Source organism: Vipera berus (assembly GCF_964194415.1).
Source record: "Vipera berus genome assembly, chromosome: 3".
Taxonomy (NCBI): domain Eukaryota; kingdom Metazoa; phylum Chordata; class Lepidosauria; order Squamata; family Viperidae; genus Vipera; species Vipera berus.
The window spans coordinates 153,278,559-153,290,772 of record NC_138204.1 but is presented as its reverse complement, the minus strand read 5'-3'; the positions used below and the strand labels follow the sequence as shown (position 1 = coordinate 153,290,772).

The following is a 12,214-nucleotide window of genomic DNA, read 5'->3' as shown; positions in this document are numbered from 1 at the left end:
AAAAATTCAATGTAAATATTTACCTGATTTGTACAGGTGATCCTTGCTTTATGACTGGTCCTTACCAACCATTCTAAGTTACAACAAACCCCCAAAAAGGGGACTTGCAGCTTGGCTGTGAAGTTATGGCAGCTGCCTCCCCTGCAGCCACGTGATCCGCAAAATGATTGTATTTACAGCCATTTGAGGTTCCCCATAACCAAATGATCTTGTTTTACGATGGGTTTGGTTAGTGACCATGGCATTCACTTAATGACTGTGATGCTTGTTTTAAAGTCACAGCATTTGTAATGATCACTGCTAAAATAGGTCGCAACTGACCCATTTTACAACCATTACCTCTGACAACCATAATGTGTAGGTTCCATTACAGTCATCACTTGACTATCTGTATAAGCTACCCATCTCATTATGGTGACTAGGTGGCCAACATCTAAAAGTCCAATGCAATGAACATCTAAGTGACAGCTTATTAAACCTAGAAAGACATAAAAATCAATCTACAGTAAACCACAACCCCCATCATATAGGTTCCTAGTGAACATTCAATCTCCGTCCATGTCTTCAAATCCTACTGAAAAGCTGGCGGGGTTTGGACCAATCAATTTTGGAACGGATGGAATAGGTACGGTGTTCCAAAGGACAGGCACTGCAACCAAAAAAGCCCACTTTCTGGTTCCAGAAGATGACATTTTTCAATCAATGCCTCCTGTTTCAACCTGCATGGACAAGTAGAATCAAAGAGGTGACCTTTCAAACAATCCAGTCCAAAGCATGGGTACCTTTGTAGGTGTAAGCAGCAACCCAAATTGCCTCTGAAAGCACCCTAGGAACTTGGGAAACAGGTATTAACATAGGTTCTCCAAAGTGCACCTGTTTTATTGCATTCTGGACCAGCTACAACTTCTGGATGCTCTTCGAGAGCAGCCCCATGTAGAGCTCATTAGAAGAATCCATTTGGGACATGAGCAAGATATGAATAAGTGACCTAATTCAGGAAAGCGTGCAGTTGGCACAGGTAACAATGTTGTGTAAAAGCACTTCCAACCATAGTTCCTGCTGGCCCTTTGAACAGGAGCCTGTAAGTTAAAACTCCCAAATTGCACAGCGGTTCTGTTTGAGGTAATGCTACTCTGTCTATACCCAAGGATGGAAAATGACCCAATCCAGGAAACCCTAAAAGCCAAAACTACTCAGTCTTGCTAGGGTTAAATGAAGCCTGTTCTTGTCCATTTCTTGTCCATTCACCGCCTCCAGACACAGACAGCACTCAAGTGTTCCAGGTGGGGCGGAGATGTAAAGCTGGATATCATATACAGGTAATCCTTGACTTATGATCACAATTGAGCCAAAAACTTCTGTTAAGTGAGATGTTTGCTAAGTGAGTTTTGCCCCATTTTACGACCTTTCTTGCCAGTTATTAAGCGAATCATTGCAGCTGACAAGTTAGTAACCCGGTTCTGAAGTGAATCTGCCTTCCCCATTGACTTTGCTTATCAAAAGGTTGCAAAAGATGATCTGTGACCTTGGGACGCAGCAACGCTCATAAGTATGAACCAGTTGCCAAGCATCTGAATTTTGATCACATTTTGATCATGGGGCTACTACAAAGGTTGAAACTGAAAAATGTTACAAGTCAGTTTTTCAGTGTCATTGTAACTTTAAAGTCAAGGGGTCTACATCCCTCACCACCTGCTGTTGAATGGTCAACAATTTCATGTGGATGTTAAACAGGAGTGAAAAGAGTGTCCAGCTACAAGGGACCCCACAAATTAATTAGCTAATGGAACTCTGGGATAGAAATATTTTTTTAAAAAATACATTATTATTTTTTTTTATTTAAAAAGTTTTACAATACATTTTGACTTTAATCCACCCTCCCCCCCCCAACCCTCCCTATCCCTTCCCCCCATTCCCTCCTCCCCCCCCCCCGACTTCCCAGAGCTAAATACAGGGTATAAAATCAAAAAACAAACATAAGCACCCCTATGTTATCAGCAATAAACTATTAGTTCTATCTCCCTCTAGCTCATGTAAAATGAATACAAACAATATTAATATTACAAATAAAGTAAAAAAGAGAAAGAGAAAAACAGAAAAGAGCTTTACTCAAAATAGATTTTCTTAATCCCAGTCCTTATTCATATTAATTTCAAAGAAAAAAAAATAAACAAATTCTCAGTTACGCGCCAAAAGCGCCTATCTATTAACCTTAATAATCTCCAACCAAACTAAACCATAATCAAAAATAATTCTTGCATGTATCACACCAAATGTCTCGCAGTTCCAAGTCATCCTTGAGTTTAAATAAAAAGAGTAAAAAAAAAAGGGTTAAGCAGTCTGTAAGACAACTTGTTAATTAGGAGCTTGCATACCCATTCTTAGTTCAACACACACTTTTAGTCCATAACCCTAATATACTTTTCTAACAAGCAAATAACATCCATCTTAAATTGTGTTAAATATTAAAAAAAACTTTCTTTCTCCTCTATGATAAATTTAATCCATTAAGATACTAATTTAAAAATTTAATCAGCAATCTTAACGCCCCAAAACTTTTGGAGCACGTCTGTCATGACCCCCAAAACTTCTTTGGACCGCGCCCCTCCCACATCTTCACTGTAAATACACTTTGGAGATTCCATAACTATCTGCTGGTCTTGCTCTTGCTCTCGTCTCGCTCTTCTTAGGGCGGCACGCGTCTTCCTCTGGCCTCCTGCAACATCCAATGAAACTGTATCTTGATCCCCTCCAACACCATTGTCCTCTATCTGTCTGTCTGCAACATCTTGAAGCTTTCCCTTGCCGTATCCCTTAACAGCTTCCAAAAATGATAGGGGGGTTGCTTTTAACACATTGCTATAAAAATCACGTGCCTGGGCCACAGTAACCAGACGATGTCTTTTACCTTCATGCGTCACCACCAGTCCAACTGGAATCTCCCATCTAAACTTAATATCACATTTCTTAAGTTCCTGTACTAAAAATGCAAAATCTTTCCTTCTCCTTAAAATCTTCGGAGGAATCTCTTTTAAAACCAAGACTTCTTGCTCAGCCACTACCAGTTTAGTATCATAGGCAGCTTGAATAACTTCATCTCTAATTACTCTCTTTGTAAAATAGACCACCACATCTCTGGGTAACTTCCTTTGTCTTGCAATCCATGAATTTACACGAAAAATTTTGTCCATATTTCCCTCAATTTCAGATGCTGGCTGGCCCAATACCCCTTCCAGAGCCTCAGAAATCAGCTGCTTTAAATCTTCTTTACAGTTCTCCTTTAAACCCCTGATTCTAATAGCATACTGCATCTGATGATACTGAGCAAGGCTCAATTCTCCGTCCATTTTATCCCTTATATTTTCATTTTCTGATACCTTTGCTTCTAATATAGAATTCTTTTGACTGAGATCCTTCACTTTTTCATCCAGCTGTTGCACACATTCAGCTACAGATTCAATCATAGACAACATGTCCACCCTCATTGCTCTAAACTTCTCTTCCATCTTCTTCTCCAGTTTCTCCTCCAACTTTTTCAGCTTTTCATCCATCATGTCAGACATCAATTGTGAATGCTTTCCAAGAGCATCTTGTAAATCCTTAAGCGTCAATGCCGGAGGAGGTGCAGGAGGAAGCAAAGCTTGCAATGAGGTCTGTTGCACCAGGGAAGACCCCGCATTCCGAAGAGCTTTAGAAGTTTTAGCCGCCATCTTCCCCCACTTTCACTTATTGCGCACTTTCACTTTAAAGCTATAAAATCCATTGAGCTAGAGAGTAAAGATAAGAGTCCACATCAACTTGACCTCCTGTACCGCTCTGCCTGCATCTTGATAATCAAAAGTATTTCCTTTTGGCAGGGGTGGTTGCTAACGCCTGGCTCTGCTCCATAAATACCGGAGCAGGGGCGCTGCGCAGCTCGGAGCAACCCAGGCTTCGGGGGGGCTCAATCCTTCAGCCGCCCAAACTCTCAGCTCAGGCGGCCCCGGAGAGCTCAACCCCTACCTGGGGCCTCACCCCCTCCTCTTCTCCCGAGGAGGGGGCTTCAAATCCATCTAAACAGCTGATCGGCGCTGTTTACGATGGAAAAACACAGCTGCGGAGCGGGCAGCCCGAAAACGGCTGTCTTCGGCGTCGCGTCGCCACCGGAAGCTCAAAAATACATTATTTTAATCATTAGTCTTCGTAAGAGAAAAAATTAGTTTAGGTGCCCCTCTTTATCCAAGAGCAAAGGAGCCAACATTATGATGGCCGACTACTGAGTACTGAACATTAAATCTCCTTTCTCCTGTAACTCCTAATCTGCTCCGGGGTAGACTCCTTGGAAAAGATTTGAGGGGCATTATCTGGTCGGCTATCAGTGCCCATTCTGACACAATGCATTAGCTTCATTAGCTTTTGGGTTTTTACATATTCCATCTTTGTAATTATGCTTCCAAAAAACAGTCGTTTTCTATCTATGCAATTTCATTCCATTTGTTGTAAACACGCGCGCTGTCTTCATTTTAACAACTTGATTGGCTTTCCTATAGGATCTCTTGTATCGTTTCCCTTCCTGCTCAGAATGAGGACAGGGAATAACCACAGAAGTGCAAAAGTCAAAACTGTAAGCAACTGAGTGTTTGTTTAAACTGAAAACACTCAGGCAATTCCAGTTCTAGAAGATGTTTTAACAAGCATGGTATCTTTTCTGTAGGAAGCACTAAGGACCTATTTCATCCCCTGCTATTTTACTGAAAGGCTACATAAGCACTTTGCACAAGCTAGATCAGAAAGTCACAATGTAATGGCAGATGACTGCTTGCAGGATATCGTAGAAGAGTTCTGTTAGTCGATGGCAATAAAAAAATGAGGAAAGTGGTGGTACTTTTTCAGAGCAGTGTGAAAAAGTTAAAGGTTAATGCCTTTTAATGAAGTTTGATAGTCTCCAAAATACACTACAAGGCTCCTGATTTTTGATTTGCAGAATAGTATTCTTTCAGTTCCATCCAGATCTACTATGGTCATCTATTTCCACAGTCTAGTCCACCACCTATGCAACCCTGGTAGACTTCACTGATGCATCTAATCTCTGAATAAGCTGGAGAGGAACAGTCTAAAAAGGCAAATACTGTAATTTGCCAAAAACCACAGGAGGCATATTGATCTTCAAGCAGATTCACAATCAATGAAAAAGTCTTGGGACACGTCAAAATGTAAGAGAGTTGGGTGCTGAAATGACCTAAAGAGATGACCCAATAAGAGAGGACCACACTGGAGGAGGCTACTGGACTAATTAGCTGACCACACTCCCCTCCCCCCCTGCTTCCTGCTTCCCTCCACCTATCTTTTTGAATCCATATCATTGTATTTTCCTTGTTCCTTTTTATTGTTTCATTGCTTTGCTATTTTTACGTTTATATTTTTTAATTATTTTTGCCATTTTACTGTTGTAAGCTGTCCAGGGTAGTCCTGTGGTGAGATAGGCAGCGAATAAATTTAACAAATACAGGTGAAATTCGAAAAATTAGAATATTGTGCAAAAGTTCATTTATTTCAGTAATGCAACTTAAAAGGGGAAACTAATATATGAGATAGACTCATTACATGCAAAGCAAGATAGTTCAAGCCGTGATTTGTCATAATTGTGATGATTATGGCCTACAGATCATGAAAACCCCAAATCCACAATCTCAGAAAATTAGAATATTACATGCAATCAATAAAACAAGGACTGTACATAGAACAATATCGGACCTCTGAAAAGTCTAAGCATGCATATGTACTCAGGACTTGGTTTGGGCCCCTTTTGCAGCAATTACTGCCTCAATGCGGCCTGACATGGAAGCTATCAGCCTGTGGCACTGCTGAGGTGTTATGGAAGACCAGGATGCTTCAATAGCGGCCTTCAGCTCTTCTGCATTGTTCGGTCTCATGTCTCTCATCTTTCTCTTGGCAATGCCCCATAGATTCTCTATGGGGTTCAGGTCAGGCGAGTTTGCTGGCCAATCAAGCACAGTAATCCCACGGTCATTGAACCAGGTTTTGGTGCTTTTGGCAGTGTGGGCAGGTGCCAAATCCTGCTGGAAAATGAAGTCAGCATCCCCATAAAGCTTGTCTGGGGAAGGAAGCATGAAGTGCTCCAAAATCTCCTGGTAGACAGCTGCATTGACCCTGAACTTAATGCAGCACAGTGGACCAACACCAGCAGATGACATGGCTCCCCAAATCAACACAGACTGTGGAAACTTCACACTGGACTTCAAGCATCTTGCAGTGCGTGCCTCTCCATTCTTCCTCCAGACTCTGGGTCCTTGATTTCCAAATGAGATGCAAAAGTTGCTCTCATCAGAAAAGAGGACTTTGGACCACTGAGCAACAGACCAGGTCTGTTTTTCTTTAGCCCAGGTAAGAGGCTTCTGACGTTGTTTGTTGTTCAGGAGCGGCTTGACAAGAGGAATACGACATTTGAAGCCCATGTCCAGGATCCGTCTGTATGTGATGGCTCTTGATGCACTGACTCCAGCCTCAGTCCACTCCTTGTGAAAGTCCCCAACAGTTTTGAATGGCCTTTTCCTGACAATCCTCTCCAGGCTGCCGTCGTCCCTGCTGCTTGTGCACCTTTTTCTTCCACACTTTTCCCTTCCACGTAAATTTCTATTAATGTGCTTTGATACAGCACTTTGGGAACATCCAACTTCTTTTGCAATTACCTTTTGAGGCTTTCCCGCCTTATGGAGGGTGTCAATGATGGTTTTCTGCACAACTGTCAGGTCAGCAGTCGTCCCCATGATTGTGATTCCTACTGAACCAGACTGAGAGACCATTTAAAGGCTCAGGAACCCTTTGCAGGTGTTATGGCTTAATTAGCTGATTAGAGTGGGACACTTTGAGCCTAGAATATTGCACCTTTTCACAATATTCTAATTTACTGAGATTGTGGATTTGGGGTTTTCATGATCTGTACGCATCATAATCATGACAATTATGACAAATCACGGCTTGAACTATCTTGCTTTGCATGTAATGAGTCTATCTCATATATTAGTTTCCCCTTTTAAGTTGCATTACTGAAATAAATGAACTTTTGCACAATATTCTAATTTTTCGAATTTCCCAGTGCTCTGCCATCCAATTACTAAAAAGGGCTGACCCTCTTAGCTTTTTTCAAAATACTAACAACAGTCATGGTTCCGACATCAAGGTTGTTAAGTTCTGCCACCTGCAGTGAATAGCCACTCTCAGCTGCAATAAAACAGTAAACCCAAGCAAAATCACTAGGCAGAAGCCGAGCAATGCAGGGGTTCTTCCTTTTAGAAATCTTTCTAGAGATTATCACAGTTATGGGATCGTGAGCAATGGAAAGAGCAATTAAATGTCTAAACTATAATTAGCCAAGTATCACAAAAGAACAGAGCATCCAGAAATCCCACAGGCACAAAATCACAAGGACCAAGCCATTATTATTCCATTTATTGACCGCCCATCTTATCCCAAGGTAACTCGTGCACTAGCCTCTGCTCTCCTTCCACCACTTAGGCGTTTTCTGCACTCATCTACATTCAGCGTAGCTGATTCTGGGATAGCTTTTGAATAAAAAGGTGTAAGAAAGTGTGCCAAAGTAAGGGATAAAATGTTCTTGCTGGTGTTGTGGTAAGCATAGCAGAAATGATTTTACATTGAAATTAAAATGTCTAAATCAAAACGTTATTGAATAGCAGCAGCCTTTCTCATCCCACTCAGTAATTTTTAACAAAACAAACTCTTTTGGAAAGAATACTGCCATTTAAAAGATTTTGGACTTTCACCTTGTTTTGTTAGATGGGCGCTCATTCAACACTCTATTAAAAGAAATACATTCAGGTGAATCCCGTAGCTTAAAGGCACCAATACAAAAGGCAACTGGGGCCCCTGCAAATGCAGTGAGTTGAATCCCATGTTACCTTTTTGAAAACCCTCCGTGTAGTTCCTAGCATCACCTTTTATGCTCTTCCCAAAGATGGAAAACCACTTCCCTGAGTGTTTTGTTTTTCCCAGAGCTGCAGGGGAAGAATTACATCTGAGGACAAAACAGCTTCTCTTCTTGATTCAATCCAGTGCTTAGAACAGTGTTTCTCAACCTCAGCAACATGCAGCTATGTGGACTTCAACTCCTACAATTCCTCAGCCAACCATGCTTAAAATCTGCTGAGGCTGAGAAACAGTGGCTTAGGAGCTGTCATCATCTGTCCCTCCCACAACTGAAACTCAAAAGCAAACTTGTAAGTTTCAGGAGAAAAACTGTCTTCTTTGCATCTTTTCTTCAGTGCTTCCAAGGTTCACACTTATATTAGCTCCACTGTACTATTTTTCCTAGCAGGAGAAACATTTACTTACATGTATGTTCTATTAACAAACAAAAGGCAGGCTTTATTCATCCACCCTAGACATGGTGTACATAAATATAAATACATGTACAGACATGTTTATACATTTATACACTAACACATCTGAACTTGGGCCAACAATTTAAACAACAGAATTCAATGTTGCATTATTTCATTACCCAATGACTGCACCTCAATTTTTGAAACTTGCTGAGGTACATTCCTCCATCTACGTTCTTGGATTTCTCAGGATTTTATTTTTTTATGACTGGTATCCCAGGTGCTTGGTGTGCCTCCCTTGAGCTATCAATCTTCCTGTTGCCTTATCTGTTAAATTCACATTGGCAAAACCCAGAGTTTTTCCTTGCTTCAGAACCTCAGCAGTGATCAGGATTTCCTCTCCAATCTTACCTGATGACATGTACCTAGAATACAGAAGAAAGGGAAAAATATTTCTTACATTTACAATGAAAGGCAGTATGTGTTTTGTTATCCTTCATCCTTACAACTGTCCTCTAAGCATTCTGAGGCAGAGCAACAGAAGAAAGAGACTGAATTAAAATCAGCCACTAAATTTCCTGCCTAAGCAACTTTTTGACTGTTTAATAAAAACCAAAAAAGAGTACTGAATAAATTGTTGGATATTTTTGTATGTGGTTAGCTGAGATATTCGCAGAGGGACCCAATCCATCACTTTCAGTCAGGCTTATCCAACACTATTTTGGGGAGAGCAGAATGATATATGCCACCCTAAATTTCTTAATTCCATTTTGCACATATAAAAATCCTTTTGTATGGCACGTACATTAAAACAGAATGCAGTGAAAAGGATGCTGTTCAGAGTGACAGGTTTGGGGAATTTGAATCGCAGGCTCAGTTAATATATAACATACTTTGGAGAAGCTTTCAGACTTAAGAGTAAAATGTATACGTTGCATCCAGAGAGTCCTTGTCCAATCTCCATTTTTTTCTTCTTTTAACAATCCTGTAATCCTTGCTTCAGGGTGGAGCCAGGGCAACTGAATGGAGCTGAGCGTTCACTGGCTGGATGCCCTTCCTGACGCCTACGTTGATCTCACAGTAGATATTTTCCCTTTGTACCCAGAGGGAGAAATCTCTGCCACTAAGGTAAAGGTAAAGGTTCCCCCGCACATGTGTGCTAGTCATTTCCAACTCTAGGGGCTGGTGCTCATCTCCGTTTCAAAGCCAAAGAGCCAGCGCTTGTCCGAGGACGTCTCCATGGTCATGTGGTCAGCATGACTAGACGCCAAAGGCACACGGAACGCTGTCACCTTCCTACCTTTGCACCCAGAGGGAGAAATCTCTGCCACTACCTAGGGTCAAACTCATAGCCTCCTGACTGTGAGGCGAGAGCTCCACCTCTAGGCCATCACGCTGCTCACCTCATCCAATCTCCAACATGATCAGGAAAAGCTTCTACCTAAAGTTGGAGTGCTAGTATACTGAGCTCGAGAGTGCAATAATCTCTGACTGATATAAGGCAGATGTGTCTGTCAGTTCTTGCTTCACTTCCTTACATAGTAATAGTGATGAATAATAATGGCTTACTACAAAAATAAAGCTCAAATAATGATCTGGGTATTTCCAGACAAAAGCATGACTAATGAATGTTTCACTACCTTTCAGAACCTCTGAAGAATCTGGATATAGAAGTCTAGTTTTCCCAAAAGTATTTAAATTTACGCAGCCAGTAGTATCACAGCATTGGACTGGACCGACGGTCTCTTGGAATTAATACAAGTTGGATTTCTCACACTCAGTGCAGAATGAAGGCTCAGATAAAAGGAAACAAGCATGAAAATAACCTTCACCAAGTTTGATACCTACGTAATGTTCATGTCCACACTGACGCCAGGTGCTCCTCTTTCAGTATATATTAATGCAGCTGTTGACACAATATCTACTAAAGTTGCTGTCAGGCCCCCATGCAGAGTTCCTCCTTTGTTGGTGTGCTGTTCTTCAATTTTCATTTCAAAGACAACTTTTCCAGGGTTCGCGGAGACAACCTTCATCTGGAAGAGAAATAGAAATCTAGTTCCATAATGTTCCAGTGAATTTTATCTGCACGTATAAGCACATGCTGGGTTTCTATTGAATAGAATAGAATAAAGATTCCATTCTACTTTAATTCCACTTTCAGTCAGCATTCACACACCCTCAATAACTTTGGGTTACTTCAGTTGCAAATTTACTTAAATATTGGGCAGAGGATAAGTTTGGCTTCTTGAAAGTTCTTTCCAAGGTAATTCTCTTTTACAAGGATGATGGTAAGATTCTTTTGCTGCAATTGCCCGCCAGGGACGCCATAACTTTGCAAATAAAACTGATTTGAACAATGTAGAAATTTCAATTCTTGGATTTTTTATACATTTTTAAAATTAGTACATTTTAAGTACCTTGATTCAAATTTTGTTGCAGTACAATACATTATTTGCACTGACTTGAAGTACAAATAGGGGCGCAGATAAACACAAAGGGAGTTTTAGAGATATATAGATACATATATGAATTAGCCCACTCAATAATCTCTAGGTTGACAATGTAGTTCTCCTGTTTTCAGATCTTGACTGATAAAAAGCTTCCCTGAACATTGTTTATACATGTTGCGGTGAAGGGGAAAGTCATTTCTTTATATTTTTCTTTTGTCTCTATTTTTTCTTTTTTTTTCTTTTTTTCTTTTCTTCACCTATATTTTCGATTTGCATTGGCTTATCTTTTTAATTGTAACCTGTAATAAAATTATCATTTTAAAAGTTTCACACTATCTCAGAAGGTCTCAGCAGACACAGTAGATTTTAACACATTACAATTGTGATTGGATAAGGTACTTGTAAGCTGTGTCGCATGTCACCTGCGTGACCATACTGTTTTCCCCTTGCCCCCACCATCTGAATTTAAATTCTGTATCAGTCCAGCCATTCCATTGTGTCTGAAGACACAGAGCCTTGGTGGAGCAGTGGGCTAATGCCTCCTTAAGTAACACCAGCTGCCTGCAATTAGTGCAGGTTCGAGTCCCACCAGGCTCAAGGTTGACTTCCATCCTTCCGAGGTAGGTAAAATGAGGACCCAGATTGTTGGGGGCAATAAGCTGACTTTGTAAAAATGCCGCTTGGGGTCTCCCCAAAAGCCCTAATAAGCAGGCATATACATAGAATGAAGGCTATTGCTAAGCACATTGATTTGTGCTTTAAATTGTAAGCCGCCCTGAGTCTTCGGAGAAGGGCGGGATATAAATAGGAATAAAAAAATACCTTTTAATAAAATGCGTTCGTCTGAAAAGGGTCTTACCAGACTCCTCTGATTTTTAGCTAGCGCAGAAGATTAAGGCGGCTCTACTCCAACGTCCTTAAAAGGCTACAGTAGGCCACGATTTACAGTACGGTAGTTGCTGCAACCTTTCGGTCCGATCTCTTCAAGGTCACCCCGGGGAAATCAGCAACGTGAACCTAACACCTCATTACCTTATTCGCCACCCGATCGAAGCCGGGCGACTCCAACATGACTTTCATCACCTCGCGAATAGTTTGAAGGGTGAGGTGAGCCATGGCATCAAACGGGGAATCCTTTCGGAGCAAGAACGGTCCCCCAAACAGGCAGTCGCGAGCAGCTTCAAATCGCGGCGGTACCACCAAGCGACGCAGCAGCGCTGTCTGAGAAAACCTACGTCCGGTTCCCAAAAGAGCAGGCGATTAGCATATGCAGAATCGCAAACCCCTCCCCCCCACCCCGCGCTTTTAATCCGCGGTAGTCGGTGCAAAAAATCAGCTCCCGGGGATCGTTCCGTTCGTCGAACGTTCGGCATCTTTTCGAATCACCTCCCCCCCCCCCACCACCACTTCCGCGTTCCGACG

At 41.5% G+C, this 12,214-nt stretch overlaps 1 protein-coding gene across 2 annotated transcripts; it reads right to left on the bottom strand.

The window, feature by feature from the left end:
- Positions 1–8,359: 8,359 nt before the first annotated feature.
- Positions 8,360–12,187, bottom strand: ACOT13 (acyl-CoA thioesterase 13). 2 transcript variants are annotated; one of them, XM_081324820.1, is made up of 3 exons: positions 11,825–12,187; positions 10,191–10,375; positions 8,360–8,767 (listed from the first exon to the last, which is right to left on the bottom strand). In XM_081324820.1, exons 1-3 carry the CDS (start codon positions 11,906–11,908, stop codon positions 8,605–8,607), a joined length of 432 nt encoding a protein of 143 aa, XP_081180946.1. In that variant the 5' UTR covers positions 11,909–12,187; the 3' UTR covers positions 8,360–8,604. The 2 variants fall into 2 exon arrangements, with proteins under 2 accessions (XP_081180946.1, XP_081180947.1); XM_081324821.1 differs by lacking the exon at positions 11,825–12,187 and adding an exon at positions 10,760–11,802.
- Positions 12,188–12,214: the final 27 nt, after the last annotated feature.